Here is a 21,198-nt window from a genome sequence, read left to right as displayed (position 1 = left end):
ATTAATGAAATACTTTTTGTGCTCTTTTTTCGAGATTTTATGAAATGATTCTGCTCTCAATCAGCCGGAGTTCACGGGTTTATACTTTCTGGCTATTCATTACAGATACTTCGTATTAATCAAAGCCACGCTCACATTCCAAAGATCGAGATTCATTAACGATAAAGAATTAATCCAGATCTTTAATTTTTTTAATTTTTACGCCACCAGCACCTGCTCAGTGATTTCATAATTTCGGAATTAAACAGAGATGTTAAACTTTAATTAAACTCCTTGAATTAACAGAGTTCTTTCAACTTTTCGAATTTACAAAGTTTATTAAAAAATGATATTGTTTTATTACTTACTGAAGACTGCTCCAGAGAAATTAAAAACCCTGATTTCTGGGTTAAATTTTCTACTAAAAGTATTATAATTATTTTTGCGGTACTTCTAGCATTTTAGCTGGAATTTAAATTTAAACAATCCATCTTAATTTGCCCGTCAGATTTTTTCAAAGCTAAAATTTCATAGAGTAATTTATCTAAAAATGATTCATTTTTTTCAAGAGTCTGACAGAAATATAACATCGGAATGCGAGAAAAAATGAAAAAGCAACACGTGCTACTCAATACCCGTGGAATATTTTTAGCCTATCACTGTCCTTGCCTCGTCAATCATCTCTCTGTAAGTTTATACTTATAACAACAATTGCAATGACCAATAAATTACATCTGAGACTGAAAATAACCGATTAATCCTTTCAACTCACCAGATATCATTGTAATAGTAGATTATATTATTTCTCAGTTTAACAAAGTTAGATAAGCTTCTTAAGATGTGTTATTTATAAGCAGACATCAATTAGTCACGAGATTCCGTAACGATAAAAATTGTTTGAGCTGAAACCGAGAAACAAAGTAAGACCCGTACCGGTTTTATGACAATTGCCAGAAGAGAATAGAACAGAATAGAACAACACGCAATTGAGTGTTGCGTGTCAAATAAAGGGTTAACGTTAACTGGTGGCAATAATTATAAACACGCAGTGTTGTTAGCTCTCGATGCGAATATTCCGATCCATAGAGTCTAAACTATACACAACTATTAGACATTATAGAACTAGTGTTGTCTGTTTAGGATCGCGGATCGGTAATTAGCTCAATCCAGGATCACTTGTCGTTCATGTTTGATATTTGATTAACAAACATCACTCTACCGGGTTCCCAACTACGAACGATTAATTGATTTATCTTCATTATCCATTATGTTTAGTGTTAGTCATATTTAATTATCTAATTATTGCATTAATATAATGTATACTCTATAGTATGTTGTACGCCATGTCGGATATTAATTATTGATAGTTAATTACTGCTATAATCACCGTAATTTCCACGTTTTGCTGACGCTTTCACTCTATTCTTTAATTATTCACTTTATTTATTATTAAATTTAATTAAACGGAAAATATATACTTGATGATTATTTATGAAACAAGCATATAGAGTGCTTTGTTGACTATGTTTATCATTATTAGAAAATATTTTGCCTTCTACTTAGCAACTATTACTAATTAACAATTATCACGCCCACTGTAAACTTTAGTCACGCCCCCTTAGCAACTGTTGCTAAGCAGCTTTAAAAACACTTGAAAAAAAATTAATTTTAGTCATCTTTAAACGCTTCTTGAACGAAAAATTCTATAAAAGACTTAGTAGGTCCATCTAAATACCGAGTGTCACCTTGTCTCGCATAATTAATCAGATTAGTTAACCCAGTTCGTGACAAAAAGTGTTTAATCTTCGCGACATTGTCATAAGCACAATTAGTGTTAGGCCGCAGATGATTCGGGCAATTGGTTTCCAATCTATCGGTGTCGTCATATTGAAGGTCGGTCATGCAGATTATTTCTTTAACATCCCCGATTATTTGCTGCAGTAGCTTTTTTTTCAGCGTGTTAGCAACGATAATGAACTTTGCATTTTTTAAATAATGTTTGAAAATATTCTTCTGTTCATTTACGAAAATACTGCCACTTTCCCAGGGAATCCCGTTGAATTTGTCGATTATGTAGGTGTAAAAGAGCTGCATATCGGTTTCTAATTCTTCCCAATTACAGCAGGGCAAAAATAGTCCTTTCTCATCGATTAACTGACCGGCAGAATCTACCGTCGGTGTCATAATTCCGAATTCTTTAGCTACAAATATTTCTGGGGTTGTAAAATACCCGTTGAAATCAATAATCACCGCCATTATTTCTTTCGCTCTAATAAATATGAAAAAATTAATTGAAATAAGTTTGTAATTATTGCAATTAGGTGAGTAATTCCGAGTGGTGACTAATTGATACTCAGTTGAGACGGTAATTATCTGATCACTTATCGGCATAAGATATTGAAGGATTAAAAAAATGATGCAGATTAGAATTGACCTGATTATTATAAATTGACATTGTCTGAGTTGATGAAAAATAGATTTTTTCCAGTAACCTGAAAGTAAATTAAAAACTATCAAGGTAACCATCGACTGAATGTAGGTGGGTAATAGAGTTGTCGCACATCTTGACCCCATCAAAACTCGGCGTAACTACCCTCGAGTCTGGCTGTAGACCGTAGATCGTTAGCATCTCCAGTGAGAGTATCGGAAGTACTTTTTCATTTTTCATTTTCCATCGGGGCGTTCGATTTTCGAGCAGCTACAGTATGAATAGAAAGAAACATCTGAACAAAATGTTGAACGAGTTCATTATTTTGGAAAGGCTCTCAGGGATGTAAATCACCTTGACTTATCACGAACAAAAGGTGGTATTGATTCTAGGAGCCGAGCTGCCCGCGGTTTTTCACGTAATTGTAAGCTCAATTGAGATAATGAAGGTACCAGTTTTCGAAATGATTGACAATGATCAGTGAGCAGTGGCTTAGAATAGTACTGAGCAAAGTAATTGTGTTATAGTATTGCGGAATGGTTGAATGACGTTATTGAACGGCTCGCTCAATCAACTAACCAAGTCGTCGGAACACAGATATCCAGCCGTATCTCTGTTAGCTACTGCTGGTGTACCACTATGAGTACAATGAGTAATCTCATTAGCTTATACCCGATTCTGATAATTACCGACTAATCAGAGAATTGCGATAATGCGTTAGTTGCGCCAAGCTTTAGCTTTTGCTGATGTTTGCTACCCCTTTTCATTCTGCCCACCCTTACCTCTCACCTAGTTTCTGTTCCACCGGAACTTGATTATCTCTTATTGATCCTCTAGCTATGAAAATACCTAATGCCTAACTCCATTACCGTTAATAAAATTCCAACCATTTAAACTTGGCAAATTCTCGGAAAAAATTCAAAACTTTAAGCAATAATTATTATTTTATTTACACACTTTTACCATTCCTCTTGTTATCTCGACGTTAATATTTTCCCAGGCGTTTTCAAAATATCTTTCGACAATTCTTATCCTTTAGCGACTTTTCTTAGTAAGCTTTTTCGCGCTTGAAGAAGCCAGAAGTCTTTCTCGCTTGGTGGTAAGAAATAATTGAAACGTCGCTCGGGCTTTGATTCATTTCCCGCGGCTTCGCTTCTCATTTTATGCAGAGACCCTGCTACATTCAACGTTTTCCATCCTACACCCACTGATACCATCTCCGTCTATTTCAATGCGAATGTGTGTGAGTGTTTGCAGTTTGTTGAGTCTTTTAAGGGATGTTTGAGTATAGATCTCGACTAGCGGGTACGCGAGCACAGATCACGCGATACCGAATCAGAGAAATGTCAGCTCACTATCTGATTGGATGAGACATCCTTCGACTCAATAGGAATCCATTTATCCGATTGGCTCTCGTCTCGCGATTCCGTCGCGTCAGCTCTGTCCCGCAGTATAACCTCTCTCTATCCTACCCAGATTTCATTCCGGAGGTCTAAACTCCGGGCTTCAACCTCCACGGTCCACTTTCCACTTTTCACTCGGACTCCAACACACCCCAATGACTTTTCAGAACAAACTTTTGTAAATATCTCATAAAATCTTCAATACATCAGCTTCTTTGCAACAAACTCAATTCTACCATCTCCAGATTAAATTTCAAACAATTTATACCTATCACTTTTTGTCAGATTCCGTTTGACACCGACGTCCAGAGTCTACTGTTACAGATAAAAATTAAATTCTCCACTTACAAATACATTTAAAGAGCTATTTTTCTCCTGACAAAATTAGCTCTTTTTTTTACCAATCAATAATTATTTTTCCATGCCCATCATACCCGCAATTTAGAAGGAATCTCAACGGATCTAAAGGGAGTCCTTTAGTCATTCCTGAGGCTATCACATAGCTGTTAGAAAATCAGTCGAGTAGTTTAAAAATGGCGGGCATCAACACCGAAAGATTCCCGTATGTCTAGCCTCATTCTGCTTTGAATCAAGCAGGATTGAGCATAAAGAGACGTCACATCAACGTCTGGGTGCTATTATTTAGAGCTGTACGTTAATATTTCCTTCGACATGGATGTTAAATTGGTTGTTCATCATCCAGGGTGGAGATACGCAGAGTAGCAGTTATATGTAGCATGTTCGTAGGGCGCTGGGTGTCCTAGATGTTCCGCTACGCGTCAGTTTTCCCAGTATGACATTATTTATGGTAACATCCGGTGGTGGTTGCTCTGTAGCCATTTCATCACTGATCATCATCACAACGCCTCTCTCACGTTCCTGACACTCGACGTCACTGCTCAGTATCTCTCAGCTTGCTGCCTTCTACAATTTACACAGTTCGCGATACAGAGCGGCGTGTATATATTTGTAGAGATAAAGATGTGGAGAGATACTCATACACTGGACGAATTTATTCCCGGCGAAACTTAACTCCACTTCATCACCTCGTTTGTGCTAACCCTTTGCTTTGACGCTCGGACTTGTCTAAGAATTTAAAAGTGGACTGAGTCGAAAGCTCGCTGAGAATAAAGCCGAGAACAAGAAAAAACGTCATTTTTCTTCAAAGGCAATCCAGAATTTAGATTTTTTTAAAAAAAGTACCTCGTAAAACCGGAACTCCCACACTTTTCTCTTTCTTTGTACTGGAAAATAAAATAAAGAGGGTCCTTGGTTTCCTCTTGTACACACTACAACAAGCAATTGTTTCCAGCGAACCTTTTTTCCAGGTTAATAATTTTCCAAGGAGCTACAGCTCCGAACCGAGATTAAATCCACCATGATCCAACATCGAGATTGCCATTTGCTTGTCAATAAAATTTAACAACGAACAAATCTCTCAGAGACTATTATAGCCACGATACTTTTCAACGGTTTATCAAATTAATTTTTTTTTTATTTGCGGGTTTAAAATTTCTAAATCAAACTATTTAAGAACGAGCTGAAATAAATTAGAAATAAATCTTTTATTTCTGCTTTAAATATTGAAGCTACAAAAAAATTACAAGAGACCTTTTTTGTAGAAAATTAATTCTCAATCGAAAGTATCGTTATCATTTTTTCGATATTACTATTATTTCAGCGAGAATTGAATTTTTAAAATTAAAAAAAAAAAAATGTTTTGAAGAATCCAGTATTTTTCCCTTACAGTAATAACAAAAAAGCTTGAAATATATTATTGAAAGGGTATCTTGTATTTATAAAACTCAGTAACAGAAAAAGTTAGCAAGAAAAAGGTGACACCATTTCCCGGTAACGAAATCGGCTTAAGTACTTTTTAGCCGGCGAAGTGCAGAAGAATTCTCTGGCTCCTTCCTCATAATCATGCCCTGTAAAAATAAAACAAAGTGAGTAAAGTTTCTCGCTGAAATAAAAGGATTAAGAAAGAAAAAGCTCACCGCAGTCTCATCGGATTCTTAAGACTCAAAAAATAGAGAATTTGAATAGTTTAGAGCGAGAAAACCCGTAAATCGTCGCGGGTCCTAATCCCCGGGGAATCGAATCACGAACCGTCGGATTTTATCGAATAGGAAAGGGAGCAAAAATAAACAGGAGGTCAAGACGTTAGAGACGTTTCGGTTGCAAGGTTGCAAATAAACGGTCACATGGATCAGAATATATGCAGCTTATATACATGCGAGTTCCCGGTGCATACTACACGGTTTTGGATATGGAATTATTGATCTACGATCGCCGGGGAGGATTTATTGCCTGGTATAATGCATTCGGAATGCGTTTAACGGGCGAAACCAACGGCCAGTTACGCCCGAGTGCATCCCGACTTTGTTTAGCTACCCGTCGCTACATCCAGGATAAATATAAGCGATAAGGAAATAAATAACTCTGACTGAACTAAGAAAGCTCTGTTGGGAAAAAAAACTTCTGATTTTGTTTTAGTAATTTTTAATTGAAATATTGGAGGTACAAAAAAATTACAAGAGACCTATTTTGTAGGAAATTAAATTCTCTATCAAAGTTATTCTTATCGTTTTATCGATATCTTTTATCATTTAGCCACAATGACAAATCAAAAATTAGAATTTTTTTAATTTTCACGATTAATTAAAAGTAATTTCAAAATAAAAAAAAACACTCCTGCTCATCGAGAAAATGGAGTCTTTATCTGCGTCCTTCGTTTTATCGAGACCGGAGCTAAAACGGGCGAGCGAGAGTAAAAAATAATAAAATAGAGATTGTTGATTTTTTTCCGAGTCAATAAGCTGTGATTTGAATAAACAGACCGGAATATCTAAGTGAGAAAGCTAAATACGAATAAATAAGAATATTAAACTGAGATTGTTTTTGCTCGGTCAAATACTCGGGCAAGTGTCGCCATCCGACGGCAAGCTCACTCACTTCACTGGGTTTCTTACTAGTAAAAGTCTCGAGGGAGTCGTTAAATAAAAATTGTCTTACTGTTTCGAATCTCGAGCGTTGAATGAGGATGATAACGTCCAATCACGCCTCAGATGTTATTTATTATTTATTATTTATTATTTTATTTATTTTTTTTTTCTATTCTAACGGAGCTTTTATAATCCCTCGGATTTTTACGAGCCCGTTATAAAACTCGTTATATCGGTTGTTGCGCCTGCAATTACCTTGAGTTTACGATCCCGAATTTATAATGGTATTTTTCGTTGGATATAATTATTAATTAGTAATTGGAAATTCTAAAATTTTAGTACTGAATTTACTTACTTTTTTTTTTTTTTTAAATAAATTTTAAGTACGACTCGGTCGAATATTTATAAAATATTCAGAGGTTGTAAAGTTGTTACTTTTATACAATTCGCTTACTGGAATTTTACATTCCAGGTTTAAATATTTTATTTTCAATATCATTCTCTATTTTTTTATACTTTAGTTGTATTTTTTTCCACTAAATTCGCAAGAAACTAAAATTGTTTTTATCGCAATTTTTTTTCCAAATTTTCAGATCGAAAAATTTATAAGAAACCTTTTTGGTAGAGAATAAAATTGTCCATTGGAGTTATTCTTGTAATTTTTTTGATATTTCTCACTATTTAGCTGCAATAAAATATTAAAACCTTTTAAATTCTGTTTGAAAAGGTCAAATTAAAAATTTTATTTCTGACAACATAAAACCTAGTAAACCTAATTAAAACTTGAGTGTTAATTCCTCTTACTCTTATTAACCACTAGAAGCCCGATTCCAATCCATTGATTGGTTCTAAAGATATCGTGACAATAGCACACACAGGAAATCGAATAAAAAACTCGGTAATGAAATAACTGAAATATTAATGAATTAATTAAGGTAATTTATTCCGCGAAATATCAAAATAAATGAACTATATACTGTATTAAATAGAAGGCTAATTAAAAAAAGTTTAATGAATATCAGAAATAACTATTGAAAATCGATACGACTGATTAAAATGAAATAATAACAATTAAAACGTGGCTATTGAATGTACATTTTGTCGACTAATGTAAACTTACTAACGACCCAGCGATGTGTAATGAAAAAATGCTGAGAAATAAAATAGCGAGACACAATGCCTCAAGAAAAGAAGCTCCTTGATGGAAGAGCACCAAATGGATCTTCTATCCGTGACTCTTTCCGGAAATGAACGAAATGGCTGCTAAGCGAAAAGGGTTCCTTTCTTTGATCGAGCTTCAAGCTGATGGGGGTTCATGCTGGTAGCCTAACAACCGCCCTTTCCACCCTCCTATTCCTCTCCAACAGAGAAGAGGAATTAAACATTTTTTCTTACGCTCTGAGAAAAATGCATAGTTGTCTGAACTAAGACGTCATAAGGATTAAATTACATTTTTTGTGAATTATTTTTATAATTAATGAAACTGTAGGTCAGGACTTTTCATAAATAATAAAATTTATAATTTGCAGACTATTGTAGAATCAAATTGTCGAATCGCAACCATCTAATTCCGGTATTTCAATTACAAAAGTAAATTTTGAGCAATATGTAAGTCTAAACACTCGTAAATTAACAATCGGGCGGTGGTTGTCCGGATGGACAAACTCGCATGAAACTTTAATGGTAAGCACACTGGTGCTCCTGCTACCACTTAACAATCCAGTATCTCTGCGTCCGCAATTCCGCTGTGGAGTAGCATCTGAAAACTGTTAGCAGTTGAGAAACAAAAAAGCGAATTGAGTGGTGAATAGAATTCTCGGGAATAAAAACGTTTGTATTAAAGATCACAGACTCGAGACTCGAGACTGGAGACTAGGAATTGAAGGGTGGGCTACATCAAACAGCTAGACAAAGATGCTGATGCAAGTCCTTAGGGTTGAATATTCATCGCGTTACATATGGATCAGCTGGAATTCCAACAAGACTTTAATATCAACTCTTGCGGTCGTTAAAACCGAATAGAACGTTTTTATTTGAATTCATTGGGAGATTTCGAAAAAATGTCGGCTTCAAATTATTAATACACCCTACTAGGGATCACCTCGGTCATCGTCAACCTCAATGACAGCTGATTCAGGTCTCGGTGGATTGATGGCTTCCGGAAGAGCCACTGATTCTACAAAGTAACCGGAAGAATCTTCGAAATGCTTTTTGATGGAATAAAAAAGACTGAGTCAGCGTTGTTGCCGTTTGTGGGTCCAGGTTTAATTGATCGTTTTTGTTGTCTGGATATTAAAAATGTGCGGATTGATAGGATGGTTCTGCAAAGTAGAAAAATAAATTCTTGGCTTTTTCGGAAAAGTAAGTGTTTAGAATGCAAATTCCTTTGAGGTCTAATGAGCTTTTTAGTATTCAGAGGGTAAATTAAAAATATTTGTAGGATTGATGGCCGGAGGTTAACACTCGGGTGTAAATATGCCTTTAATGTTTGAACAATGGTAGTTTCAACGCACGTTTCAGGTGTAGACAAAAAGTTTGATCTTGGTTTCGTTCATCTTCTTGACGTGAGAAGGGTGACTTTGATAAGGGAGCTCCTAACAAAGGGAGGATTAAGTGTTTTTTTTACGGGAAATGGATTACACAACCAACCCAGAATTTATCTTTTTTGTTTTATCTTTTCGTTTTTGTTTTTAACTATGAAGATTTGTCAATTCAATCCCAAAAAATTCAATGGCATCCCGTGGAAAAATTCAGGGAAGTAAGTTTTAAATAGTTTCAGCGAGTTCTCTTTTTATATTACCCGAAAAATTTCATTTGTTTGGCATTCTTTCGATTATCATCTGACAAAATTCACCCGGTTAAATTTTCGCTTACAACCAAGGAGTGTAGCCGAACTCGAAGAATGTGAAAAAACTAAAACAACTAAGAAAGAGATCAGTCGCTAGAAAATTGTCGTGATAGAAAAAAAATGCGTGAGTTGATAAAAAATAAATAAAATAAAATAGAAGGAGGTAAAACCTACAAAGGTGACGGGAGATAAAGGATCCAGAAGTTGGGTTAGATAAATGGACAGTGGAAAATTCGGACAAAGCTCGTCCTCGCATATTTGAAATACCTAGAAAACCATTTCTCGTTTTACTGTTACTGGTGAATGTATTTTTATTCTTTTATGTCTACGGGACTATTTTCCACCACGGGGAAAAAGCAACTACCGAACAACCGAACGGCTAGTGTACCTCTCAAGTCGATAAATGATCCGTCGACGTTCCCTCGAGGATATTTTAAATTACTCCCATTTTTTTATTTATTTTCTCTTGGAGCTTTTTCAACTCCAAAAGATATCATTATCCCTTTTAAGGATAAGAAATATTTTGCTGTGGGGTTAAATATTTTAGCTACATCAAGACACCGGATCTAGTAGCGACTAAATGCAGTAATTGTCGAAAAATTAACGAAATTCAGCTGAACACAAAATTAAAAAGTTATTACAGCTTTTGATAAAATTTTCGAGCTCGGGATGTTCAAAATGTTGACAACATTAACCAACCAATGCAAAAGCAGTTATACTGGTAGTTAGACCGTGGAAGTCCCTTCTGACGCAACGACAGCAGTTCCGGTTCACGCAGGAAGTAGAGAGAGTTTCTGGATAAACTTTTCGGGGAGACTCACAAACGCATAGTGAGCTTGAGGTTATTGTTGAGGGCCAGAAATGAAGCACAATACACATTACCTTATACTGTATGACGCATTAATAAATTACTCACCAAGTGAGAGGATAGAGAGTTTCCCATGAGTATCTGTAGTAGGATTTTCATTAGCTCACTCGAGTTCGGGCTTTCAAGGGATTGTGGGTTGAGACGATGGGAAAACTCCGAGGAATATGCAGGTACCCTTTTATGGAGCAAACTCAGGGAAATAGTAACGAGTTGATACCGGCTTAGGTTACATTTCCGAGCGACCCAGTTGTTTCCGGATTACGGTAAATAAACGGGGGAGGGCCTGGCGGGTACCTCGCTGATTAAATTTCGATATTTCTTTGTCTTTATGTTTAGCAATTTGGGTGTTTAATTTTAAACGCAGAAAGTTTTAAGCTCGGGTAATACTTCCGAAGAGTGAAATCAAGATTGATTGTATAAAAAAGTTTTTAAAAGAACTTTTTAAGTCGACACAGGACTTGGATAAGCAGAAGGGAAGTAACGAGCGTGTCTCGTTACTCAACGAGGACCCTAGAGAGTGAGAATAAGGTTTCAACTATTTCTCATCTAGTTAAACCAAATCTTTTTGTTTTACGCTTGCTTAAGCCATTGATTTTACCCCCTAAACTATTCTTGATTTAGTTTTTGTTTTTCCCAATTCAGAGACCGAGAAAGAGGAGAATTCAAACTAAATTCATACCTCTCTTCTATGAGAGAGTATTTTTTGCTGAATGAGTTAAGTCAAGGGCGTTGAACATCCCGGTTTTTGTATCAGAAAGATCTTCAAGATTGGGTAAAAATGTGCGAGTATATAAGAGCGTAGAAAAAACTAAAAAATTTATTTATTTCCCAGGTGATTGATGAACCGGCCCCCGATAAACGGTTTCGCGCTCGAGGGGTTCGCTGTCTCGCTCTGCTATCGCTTCTCCCTCGATATCCCGGTCCCAGGACTATTCACTCGATAACGTTATGAAATCCGATGAAAAAATACACATTTGCGGGTTCTAAATAAACAAATATTTAAACGTTGACCCAGTACTAAATGCCAGTCCACCGCTGCCAGTATAAATAAAATTAATATACTAAATTCAAAGCTCGGATTTAAAGGGAACAATAATAATAAAGCATAAATAGCGATAAAAGGAAGATATAAAAATAAAAATAAAACAAAGTATAAAGATGATGAAAAGCATTGGATATGAAGAGGGAATGGGAAGCACCAGATGGAAGGATTATCTCCAAGTTGGAATCGTCGAGTGCGGTAGATGGATCTAGGGTTGCTTTTAAGATATTGCCCTCTCCAACTTGACGGTAAGACGTCTCCACTCGGCGAGGGTGAAGCTGCTAGAGCTAGTGCTAGTGCTAGTACTGGTTCTGAATCCCCCTTCTTGCCCCTTCCTCGTCTAACCTTGCCTCTCTATACTCACCAGAACTCAGTGAGATATTATACACGGTGGATAAACGATCGAGCACTTGAAGGTCTTGAAAAACCCACCAGCAGTCGCACCACCTCTTGACTCGAGCCCATCATCGACGCCTCTGCTTCCGTTTCAATTTTAGCTAGAATATAGATATAACGTTGGTAGTTCTGGTGAGAAAAGAAATGGGCGATAAAATTTTTACCGAGAAGCGAACCACCGCCCAAAGATGCCAGGTCCAGACGATCGGATATCGAGTTTTATTACACGAGACTTGCAACCCCTCGAACCCAGTCTTTATCTCTCGGTTGGTTCGGATGCTCGGAATTATCTGGAGCCAGGGCCTCCTTTTGATCGGATAAATTCTCCAGGCGCTGGCTTTACTGACAGTTAAATAACACGGAAACAATTCTCGGTTGGCGGTCCACGGTCCAGGTTGTCATCCCTCAAGATGACAAAATACAGTGGTTGGCGTCTGGAGAATCCGTGATATTAGATTTAGATGTTGACTTGGGGCAGAGCTTGAAATTTCTATAAATCCTCAACGGTGGATTTGTCAAGCATCAGCATAAGCAAAACCAGACTCTCATCCACTCGAGACAGGGATTGACTCAGCAAGTGTAGAATACGAGGGTGGAATCAATTATTGTCATTCCGAAGCTCGCGATACTGACGGGTGCTTTCGTGATGTATTCCTCCGGCATCAACAATCCGTTACTCACACTCTCTTTTACTTCACACACTATTCTACGGGTAATTTGTCACTTGATAATGGCCAATCATTCCTGGTTTTGAACTAAAGATTCGTGTTTTATCCGTCTAGAAGGACAATGATCATGATCGTGTGTTTGGTGATGACTAATTGAACTGTAAACGATCTTGAGTGGAGTGATTTATGATAATAATAATTTTGGGTATCGGCCATCAATTGATGCACCGCACTTATTACAGCCCCGGGTACTCGATGTATATATTTAATAGGATGACCTGGGCTATAATCGTGGAGCAGAGATCGTATATCATCCGGCAGTTTTGTGCAAGCTGTTACGGAGGAAAATAAAAATTCATCGAGGGTAGTTGGCTTTTCCAAAAATTTATCCCCAAACCCTTTACCGTTTGCCTGCGAACCCTAGGTCGTTCAACGTGTACTAGAATGTACACTCTTTTTCGCTTGCTCGGCACTCCGGTTTTATTGCTATTTTTTATCATGTCGATACACCACTCCGATTGTCATAGCGTGCTGTCTATTTATTTGCAAGCATCGTCATTACTTTTTTATCCATCCGGGTGTAATTTATTGATTACATGTATCTACATGCTAGTTTTTCATTTTTGTTACATTCACAAATTAATGCTAATAATTAAACTCGGTATAAACTAAAATTGTTAATTATGCTGTAGATTATTATTATACACCATTCAATGTTATAATTAGATTGAGCGTTTGTAATTAACAATACCTCGGTAATAGTATACGCCTACGTATATACATGTATATATACATATTGTTACAGACCGGGGATGATTACTCCGAGTTTCGTACGCCACCAACATTCGTCCAGAGCCATGCTAATAATGATTGCCGTGATTAATAATCGCTACTCTCTCATTTTCAATGCACCATCATGCTTTCTAGCAACATCTTGCATCTAGATCCAGTTACACAGTTTTAGCTAAAAAATTTTCGTTCATTAGTGTGCTTTTTACTTCAATTTGACAATCTAGGTAGTGAAAACACTTGTAATTTTTTTGAAGAACCAAATTTGTAATTTCTGGGTTAAATATTGAACATACAAAAAAACTATAAGATACCTTTTTCGTAGCGGATTAAATTTTCTATCGAAAGTATTCTTATCATTTTTTCGATATCTCTCACCGTTTGGCCATAATAAATTTTCAAAAAAAAGTTAAACTATTCTCAACAGATCCTGCCCGTAAAAGTGTATTATGTTTATTAGGATGAGCGTAATCCTTATGATTTAGACCTTTATATATCTTTCTATTACTTTCCGAGAAGCACTCACTAACGGCATTCCAGTATCTGGCTCTGGAGGCATTATATAGTCTAGGTAGTTATGTATGCAGACATATAGTGCCAGTAATAGTACCGTGAATATTCAGAGGCGAGTCAAAGCCTAGTATAAGATGGAAGGTGGGAGGTGGGATAATATAGGGCGTAGTAAGACACCAGAGCGTATATTAACCCCCCAAAGACCCTAAAGGCCAAGTGTATATCCTTAAGCCGTTGATATGAGGACCAGCAACAATCCGTGGCGCGTGACGTGTGATATGGGACATAAATGCACCTGCGTTACGATCGGCTCAACTAAGCGTAACTGTTTAACGCCACCACAACATCGCCATTCCGTTTTATTGTCATACGGCTGTGTGACTGGAGCATTTAAAGTTTGGTGGGTATGGATCCATTTCAGGATCTCATCTGGGTCTCAGTTGGGAGAGTAAAAATAAATAGTAATAACATTTGGCAATTAGAGTAAGTGATAAATCAATTCGGCGCCAGAAATACCTCAGCTTCTGTCAGTTTAGTTAATCAGAAGTCGAATCGTGATAAACAGAAGCCAAATGTCAATGGAATCTAGGGCATCAGTCCATTAAAGGTTAATCCAATAGCGATCGATCGGGTAATTTAATCCAATCCGGTACTCGCGAACGGCAAACACCCCTTTTACGCTCAAGAGACCAAGAGGAGGGGAGCGAAAACTCTAAAAAAGCAGGCAATCAACCACCCCATTGCCATTCCCAGTTGGACAATCAGACCTGAACTGTAAATTCGTCCAGCTACGGCGAGGATAACAACTTGGGACGTGGAAATTGGTCTTGTAGATCCAACATCCGGGTGAATTCCAGCTACCTCGTATATTCTCGATAAGAGAGGCACGTGCGTTCCTACAGACGTCATGACACGTCGGGCGAACATAAATACCGAAAATTATCCTAGAGAATGTCGAGAATAACGAATAAAAGTGCTGGAGAATTGCAGACCGAGTTTTATAAATTTTACGGAATGAGCTAGGTGTCGGAGGGAAATGAGCTCCGGGAATGCCTTTGATATGGCTTGTTGTTTTTTGTACGGCTGTCGCGGGATCGATTACCTCTCGAGAAGGAGGTACTACGGTGATCAGACAGCTACCGTTACATGGATTTGTGGATGGTTTAATCTGGGGTTCTCGGCAACGCGAATCACGTTACATTTCTAGTAGAATTAAATTCTATAAAAAAAGTTTATAAAGTTCAGAGGAAGTAAAAAGATTTGTCAAGTTACCGGTGAATGATCCTGGAATTTCATGTATCTAGAGCCAGATGAATAAAGAACGAAAGCTAGAGACGCTTTCAGTGTGTTCGAGCTGACAATCCGAAAAAGGGAATTCGTTAGTGGTTAATGCTGTCACAAGGATTAGGATCTCTTTGAATCGGTTTTCTCTAACTGCTGCGTTCTCAAATTCCATTTACTGACGATTAAGATTTTAGATTTTGCTGGACTGGAATTAAAACTTTTCTTATTATAGTATGATATGAAAAGTTTAACTTGGAAAAATTATATTTGATTTTTAAATGTTTATTACAGTTAAATGGTGTGAGATATGAAAAAAAATGACCGAAATACTTTCGATAGAAAATTAAATTTTCTACAAAAAAGGTTTCTTACAACTTTTTTTTATTTTCAATAGTTATTCCAAAAATGTGAATTTTTTAAAAAAACATCGAGTGATTGATAGAACCCTCGGCAAGTTATGGTCTCTGGGGTAATTTTTTCCGTTCCAAAATGATTTAAATTGGTCGGGTCACCAAAATATATATGCATTCATTACCGTCGAATGGCTGCGGTGAAAATAAAAAGGCGGGTTGCTCAATTTAGTCACCGCGGGTACCGCGTAATTGTGACCATGCTCAGCGGACTCGTTTCCGAGAATTTAGTTTCGCGGCTAGACTCCAGCGGCATAACCAGTGGACTCTCTACCTCTGGCAGTCCCTATTCCAACTAAACCAGCCGACATCAGACCCCACTAAAAACTAAAACTGAAATTGAAAGAGGAGAGAAATAATGGAGCGCAGATCCACATAGTGAAGCATCCACATGCACTTGCGTAGGGATTACGTCCCACGTGCTCGCTCCCATGCATAGAGAGGGCTCATGTTTCCCTAATGCGGTCCGATAAATATTTAAACATAACGTAATCGCGAGGATTATGCTGAACCCTTCCATGCCTCTCCGATGAGCTTTTCGAATCTACGCCAGAGGAAACGGGAAAAGGTGGCGCCCAATGTCCTTCGCGGCTCGTAAAGTTCCGTCTTTCGTAATCCCTTGTTGCTACATCCTGGATGAAACTCGCTATCATGCCCATACGTTTTTATTTTCCTGACTCCCTCAAACTACCCCACACATAAATATACCAAGATATAGATTACCATCCGTCCTGGTACGCTGCGAGACTAAGGGATGATAGCTCGGTTAAAAAATTTCTAGGACAAGGATGAGCAAAACAACAACAATAACAATAACAACAACAACAACAACAACAACAACAACGACTACGACTACCACACAGAACTGGAGCAAAAAAACGGTGAACAGACAATCGCTACCGCGATCCCGAGACAATGCAAGTCGTTGGAAAATTATTTATAACTATTGCGAATTGTTTCGGATGATGTATTCTCTTTTTTTCACACCCTATTTATCTTGGGCACGGCTGCTGATAGGGTTTATTGCGACTCCTGGGATGGAATTAGTTACTTTTGTACGCTCTGTTTATTTAGACGTTAACCTAATGGATTTCTTGGCTATTTTTGGCATAACCAAACAGGTTACGCTATGATTAATCGCTTTTTTTATTCGGTTACTTTCCGAGGGCTCATTTAGTCAGACAAGAAAATTCTATCGGGATAAATGAGATCCACCAAAGAGAAGCTGGAGCTACGCAAAGTCATTAATATGCATTAGGCGAGTCGGGAATGCTCTGACGCTTATTGTCCGGCCAATTGGTCCAGGCAATTCTACTTTTCTCGGACAGACTTTCAAAATAAGTGTATTGATCTTTTAAATTAGGCTGTAATTAATATTTCAAAATGTAATATCATTTTTTATCGAGTCAGCATTTTTAGAACAAGCCAAAGCAATTTAATCTATAAAATATGGGCATATCAAGCCAATTGAGAAAATTCCTTGAGTCCTATGATCAATAGACGAGCTCTGAAAGCATCAAAAGGCAGTATATCATTCTTCGAAAGCTCGTTCTCACAGGGTATGTGAGAATAAGTGAATAACCATGCCGGTAATTTAATAATAAATTCCCAAAGTAAAATTCTGGTGGAGTTAACTTTAATACTATGATAATTCGTGACTTATCACCGAAACCCAGGATGGTAACGGGAAAAGTCTTATAGGGTGGTGGAACGTTATAAAGACACAAAGCTGGAAGCCCGGGTATTTCTGTTATATGCCCGAAGCAGTGAGCGAGATGGTCTCATGAGAACGAGAACTCGTCTGGCGTTGTATCGCTGATATAAAAAACGGCGATGAAAGGCGAGAGTACGATTCGAAGTAGGGTCTGAAGAAAGAGACTAGGAAAAGACGAAGGGGGCTTTAGGGGTGAAGGGGCCGGCTTTTCTTCCACTCACTTTTATTTCTTTTTAGTTCTTTCAGAGTCATAAGCAAGCAAGGCGGAAGAACCTCGAGGTTGCTTTGACCGTAGGTATTCATGAATGTAGCTGGCTCATGGATTAGCATGTGAAAGAACGCTCTCTGTCTTTTCCCATTCCGAGGCATATATTTTTCCGAACGACTTGAAGGGCCAGCCCGACCTAGATGAGAATTTAGAATTAAAATGCATCCTAACTAAATGGGGTATGTCTTCCAATCGTTGTTGGGTTCTTTCATTTTTAATCTCTTCCCTAGAGGATGCCTTGAGCGGGAATCAACTTTTAAATTTTATCTGACGATTATAATAAATATAAATGTTTTTTTTTTTTTTTTTTTAATCGATTAATTGCTATTTTTACATAAAAAAATTTCAATTAAAATTTTAGCGAGATTAATTTTCGTTTACTTACTCAGAGAAAGAGCGGGTGCATCATTACGCATTTCCACGAGTAAGTGAATTTTGATTACCAAGGTTTGAATAGATTTTCTTTATCACTGAAGCTCTATCTGAGCATGGTGTCGTATCCGAGCCAGACTGACTCTGGGTTCTTTGCCAAGGAGCCTTTTTAATGAAATTACGACATCGAAGGACGTTTGAGTTACGGGAAGTTGCTGACTCGCGTGAATTTCTCCGCGTCCACGATTTATGAGACACACACATGTATATATCTGTGTGGAAATATAGATGGATATTTACAAAGACGGTCCTTGATATTCATGAGGAAATTACCATGTGAAACCCGGAGTCTCTTGTCTTGAAACTCTTTTTCCCAGAGTTCTTGCCAGTCTACTCTGGTATATTTAAAGGGAATTCCAGTCGAGGTTACAGACAATTTACAGCACCTCATACTCCGGAGGAACCGAAAATCCGATCCTGGGTTTCTTATCGATGAGCTATAAATTTTTAAGTTAATGAAAAAAGTATAATTTGTGTCTAATAAAAATTCATAGCGACCGCACTGGAAAAAAAAAAAAAAAAAAAAAAAAAAACCACCAATCGAAGAAGAAGGGCTTGAGTATGATCTAATCTTCGGTGAAATAAGGATAAGAGTTGCCAATAAGTTTTAAGACAGTTTTATGAGTAATTTATCAAATATATGTTCAATTATTGGAAATGGTACACGTTTTTTAGATCAACTGATTTGCTTATCTTTAAATTGAATTTTTGAGTTAAATATTTGAAATATAAAAAAATTATAAAAGACCTTTTTTATAGAAAATTAAATTTTTCATCGAAAGTACTTCCGTTAATTTTTTTATCTCTCACAATTGAGCCGTAATTGACAGATTAAAAATCTAAAACTATTGTTATTTTTAAAATATCGGATTTCGATGATAAAATTTAAAATTTTATTAAATTGTTATCGCTAAAAAAATAAATAATTAATCGAAAAGCCTGGAGAAGAGAAAGTAAAGACCCTCAATTTGAATTTTATAAACAGTTTTATGCCCGAGTGTTAATTGAGTTGGGAAGTGGTTCGATTCGCGTTTAAATTAATTACCAAAAATGTAAAGGGTGAAAAGTGACTTTTAATCCCTTGAATTTATTTCCTAACTCAGCTACTGGTACCTGTTGATAAGTTTGTGAAAATAATTATACATTAATCCGTAAAATACATTCCGGGTTTAACCGAAAAATTAATGAACCTGGAGTAAACAAAATAAAGCCAGATTTTTTTTAAACCTCGATCGTTTCTTAAAAAAAATCAGTAAAGATCGACAGTGAGCAGGTCCCTGGAGTAAATAAAATTTTCCCCTCTGACTCTTCCCACATCTGTGTAGAAACGAAGCGCTTTGGTCAGTCAATTTTACGCTCTCCCAGTTACAAAAACCATTTACGCTTAAATGCATCCCGCGGTTCCCAGAGTCCTCTTTACTAGTCGCACGTCACAGCCCCCTTCCGGGCCGTGGTCCTCCGAGCATTTTTACCGAGCGAATTATTCATATGAAATCACTCGTCCTCGTTATCATTTTTGTCGCTTTTTAATCGGTTTATAATATTCAAGTCATGCGTGAATTCGGATATTAAATTCTGCTAATTTAATAAAAATAAAATATTAATATTTGTTGGTCCACCGTCCAGGATCATTAATGGATTCTGGATTATATTTATATATATATATATATATATATATATATATATATATATATATATATATATATATATATATATATATTATTTAAACAATAAATAGAACTACTCCTAGCCTTGGGACACGCACAACAATGTGATTAACATCCATCTTGTCTTGTTTTTCAGGTACGTACGAAAGTGTTGCCCGAGGCTTATGTACTCACTCTGATATATTCACCGTCTCGTCTCAAGTCGGTAAGAGTAGTTATAGAACTATTTCCATCCTTCCCTAACGATCTTCTATTTTCATCATTGTAAGTCTTTCTTATTTTTTATCCTAGTAAAAAAAGTTTTGGATACATTCTGATATGGCTTGATATCAAAAGAGCTTTTTAAAATCAATATTTCGAGTTAAATATTCAAAATATTGTTTAATTTTTTTCCAGATAATTAAAAAAAATTATACCAATTTCTTTAACATAAAAGAGCTTGAAATTAAAAAAAAAAAAGAAAAAAAAAAATTCCCCATTTTTTTCTGTTCCTTTGGCATTCCAGGGCTGATTTTCTAGTCGGAAGAAGAATTCATTTTTTATTCAAAATTTTACGTAACTTGTATGACAAAATTTATTCGAGCTCATGCATTCGGTAGATATTCAAACGACTAGTGGTCGGGGAAGCCCAAGCAAATAATATTTTGTAAATTCAATAGATCCTATAGACTTGAAAATGAAATACATGGGGTCGACTAGGCAGTAACATTTTATCATTTTCGGACGTAACGCGGTAATATTGTTGTAAAATTAGCAACCTTAAATCCAAAGTATGTTATTGGATCTGGCAACGTAAAAGGCACAAAGCGTTTACGAAATAGCAAAAACAAATAAAAGTCGAAAGTTGAGAAAGGAAAGGAAAGACATTTTAAAATAAAGACATTGTGTATTTCACCAATACAAAGGGAACAAGATTTTTCCTCCGAACCTGCCGTTTCTGGCAGCCTCACTTTTTCCGCTCGATCGGCGCTAAACGTGAACAAACGTACGCGTTTTTTACCCTCAGCAAATCCCAGACAATCGATAGGTCGCGCGGGTGCTTTCGTTGTATCTCTCAATTTCGGGTTAGCTTCATGAATACCGAATGCCGAGCACCCGAACGGCGAACAAGTCCTGGATGGAGAGAGAACCGTTCCGGGAACGCCTGGTACCAACTATTTCATGCTTTTATGTGCAGGACCATACGACATCTCGTTCCCCTTCACGCGATATAGGATTCTACTTCGATTACATTTATTCTTAGAAGCCCTAGGCACGATTCCTGAGAAATCGATGCCTTGATTGTCCTTGAATCAACAAACTCGAAGCAGGCTCGGAGGCGAGCTTATCTCCAGCGACAGAAATTAATAAGGATATTATGATAAATGGGTTGTTCTCTATCCCAAAATTTGAATAATTCACTGGCAAGGGTCTAGGTCAGATAGAACAAGGGGATGGAGGCTGTCTGGGTGAATTGTAATAAATAATATCCGCGCGGAAATGGTCCGTCGTAATCCCCATGTTGGTAGAAACTTCAATAGGATTCCCCGTGGATGGACGGTTAG

General features: G+C 37.0%; 2 protein-coding genes across 6 annotated transcripts in view; one reads left to right on the top strand and one right to left on the bottom strand.

The window, feature by feature from the left end:
• Rbp6 (RNA-binding protein 6) overlaps positions 1-21,198 on the top strand; it is a 271,526-nt gene that overhangs the window by 125,755 nt on the left and 124,573 nt on the right. The window lies entirely within an intron of this gene.
• On the bottom strand, positions 1,637-2,235 carry LOC141531724 (uncharacterized). Its single transcript, XM_074249674.1, has one exon. The coding sequence runs from the start codon at positions 2,233-2,235 to the stop codon at positions 1,648-1,650; it is 588 nt and encodes a 195-aa protein (XP_074105775.1). The 3' UTR covers positions 1,637-1,647.

This window comes from Cotesia typhae, unplaced genomic scaffold, assembly GCF_013202065.1.
Source record: "Cotesia typhae breed Kobodo isofemale line unplaced genomic scaffold, CoteBio_Ctyphae contig_50, whole genome shotgun sequence".
Lineage (NCBI taxonomy): Eukaryota > Metazoa > Arthropoda > Insecta > Hymenoptera > Braconidae > Cotesia > Cotesia typhae.
This window is presented reverse-complemented; position numbering and strand designations above follow the sequence as displayed.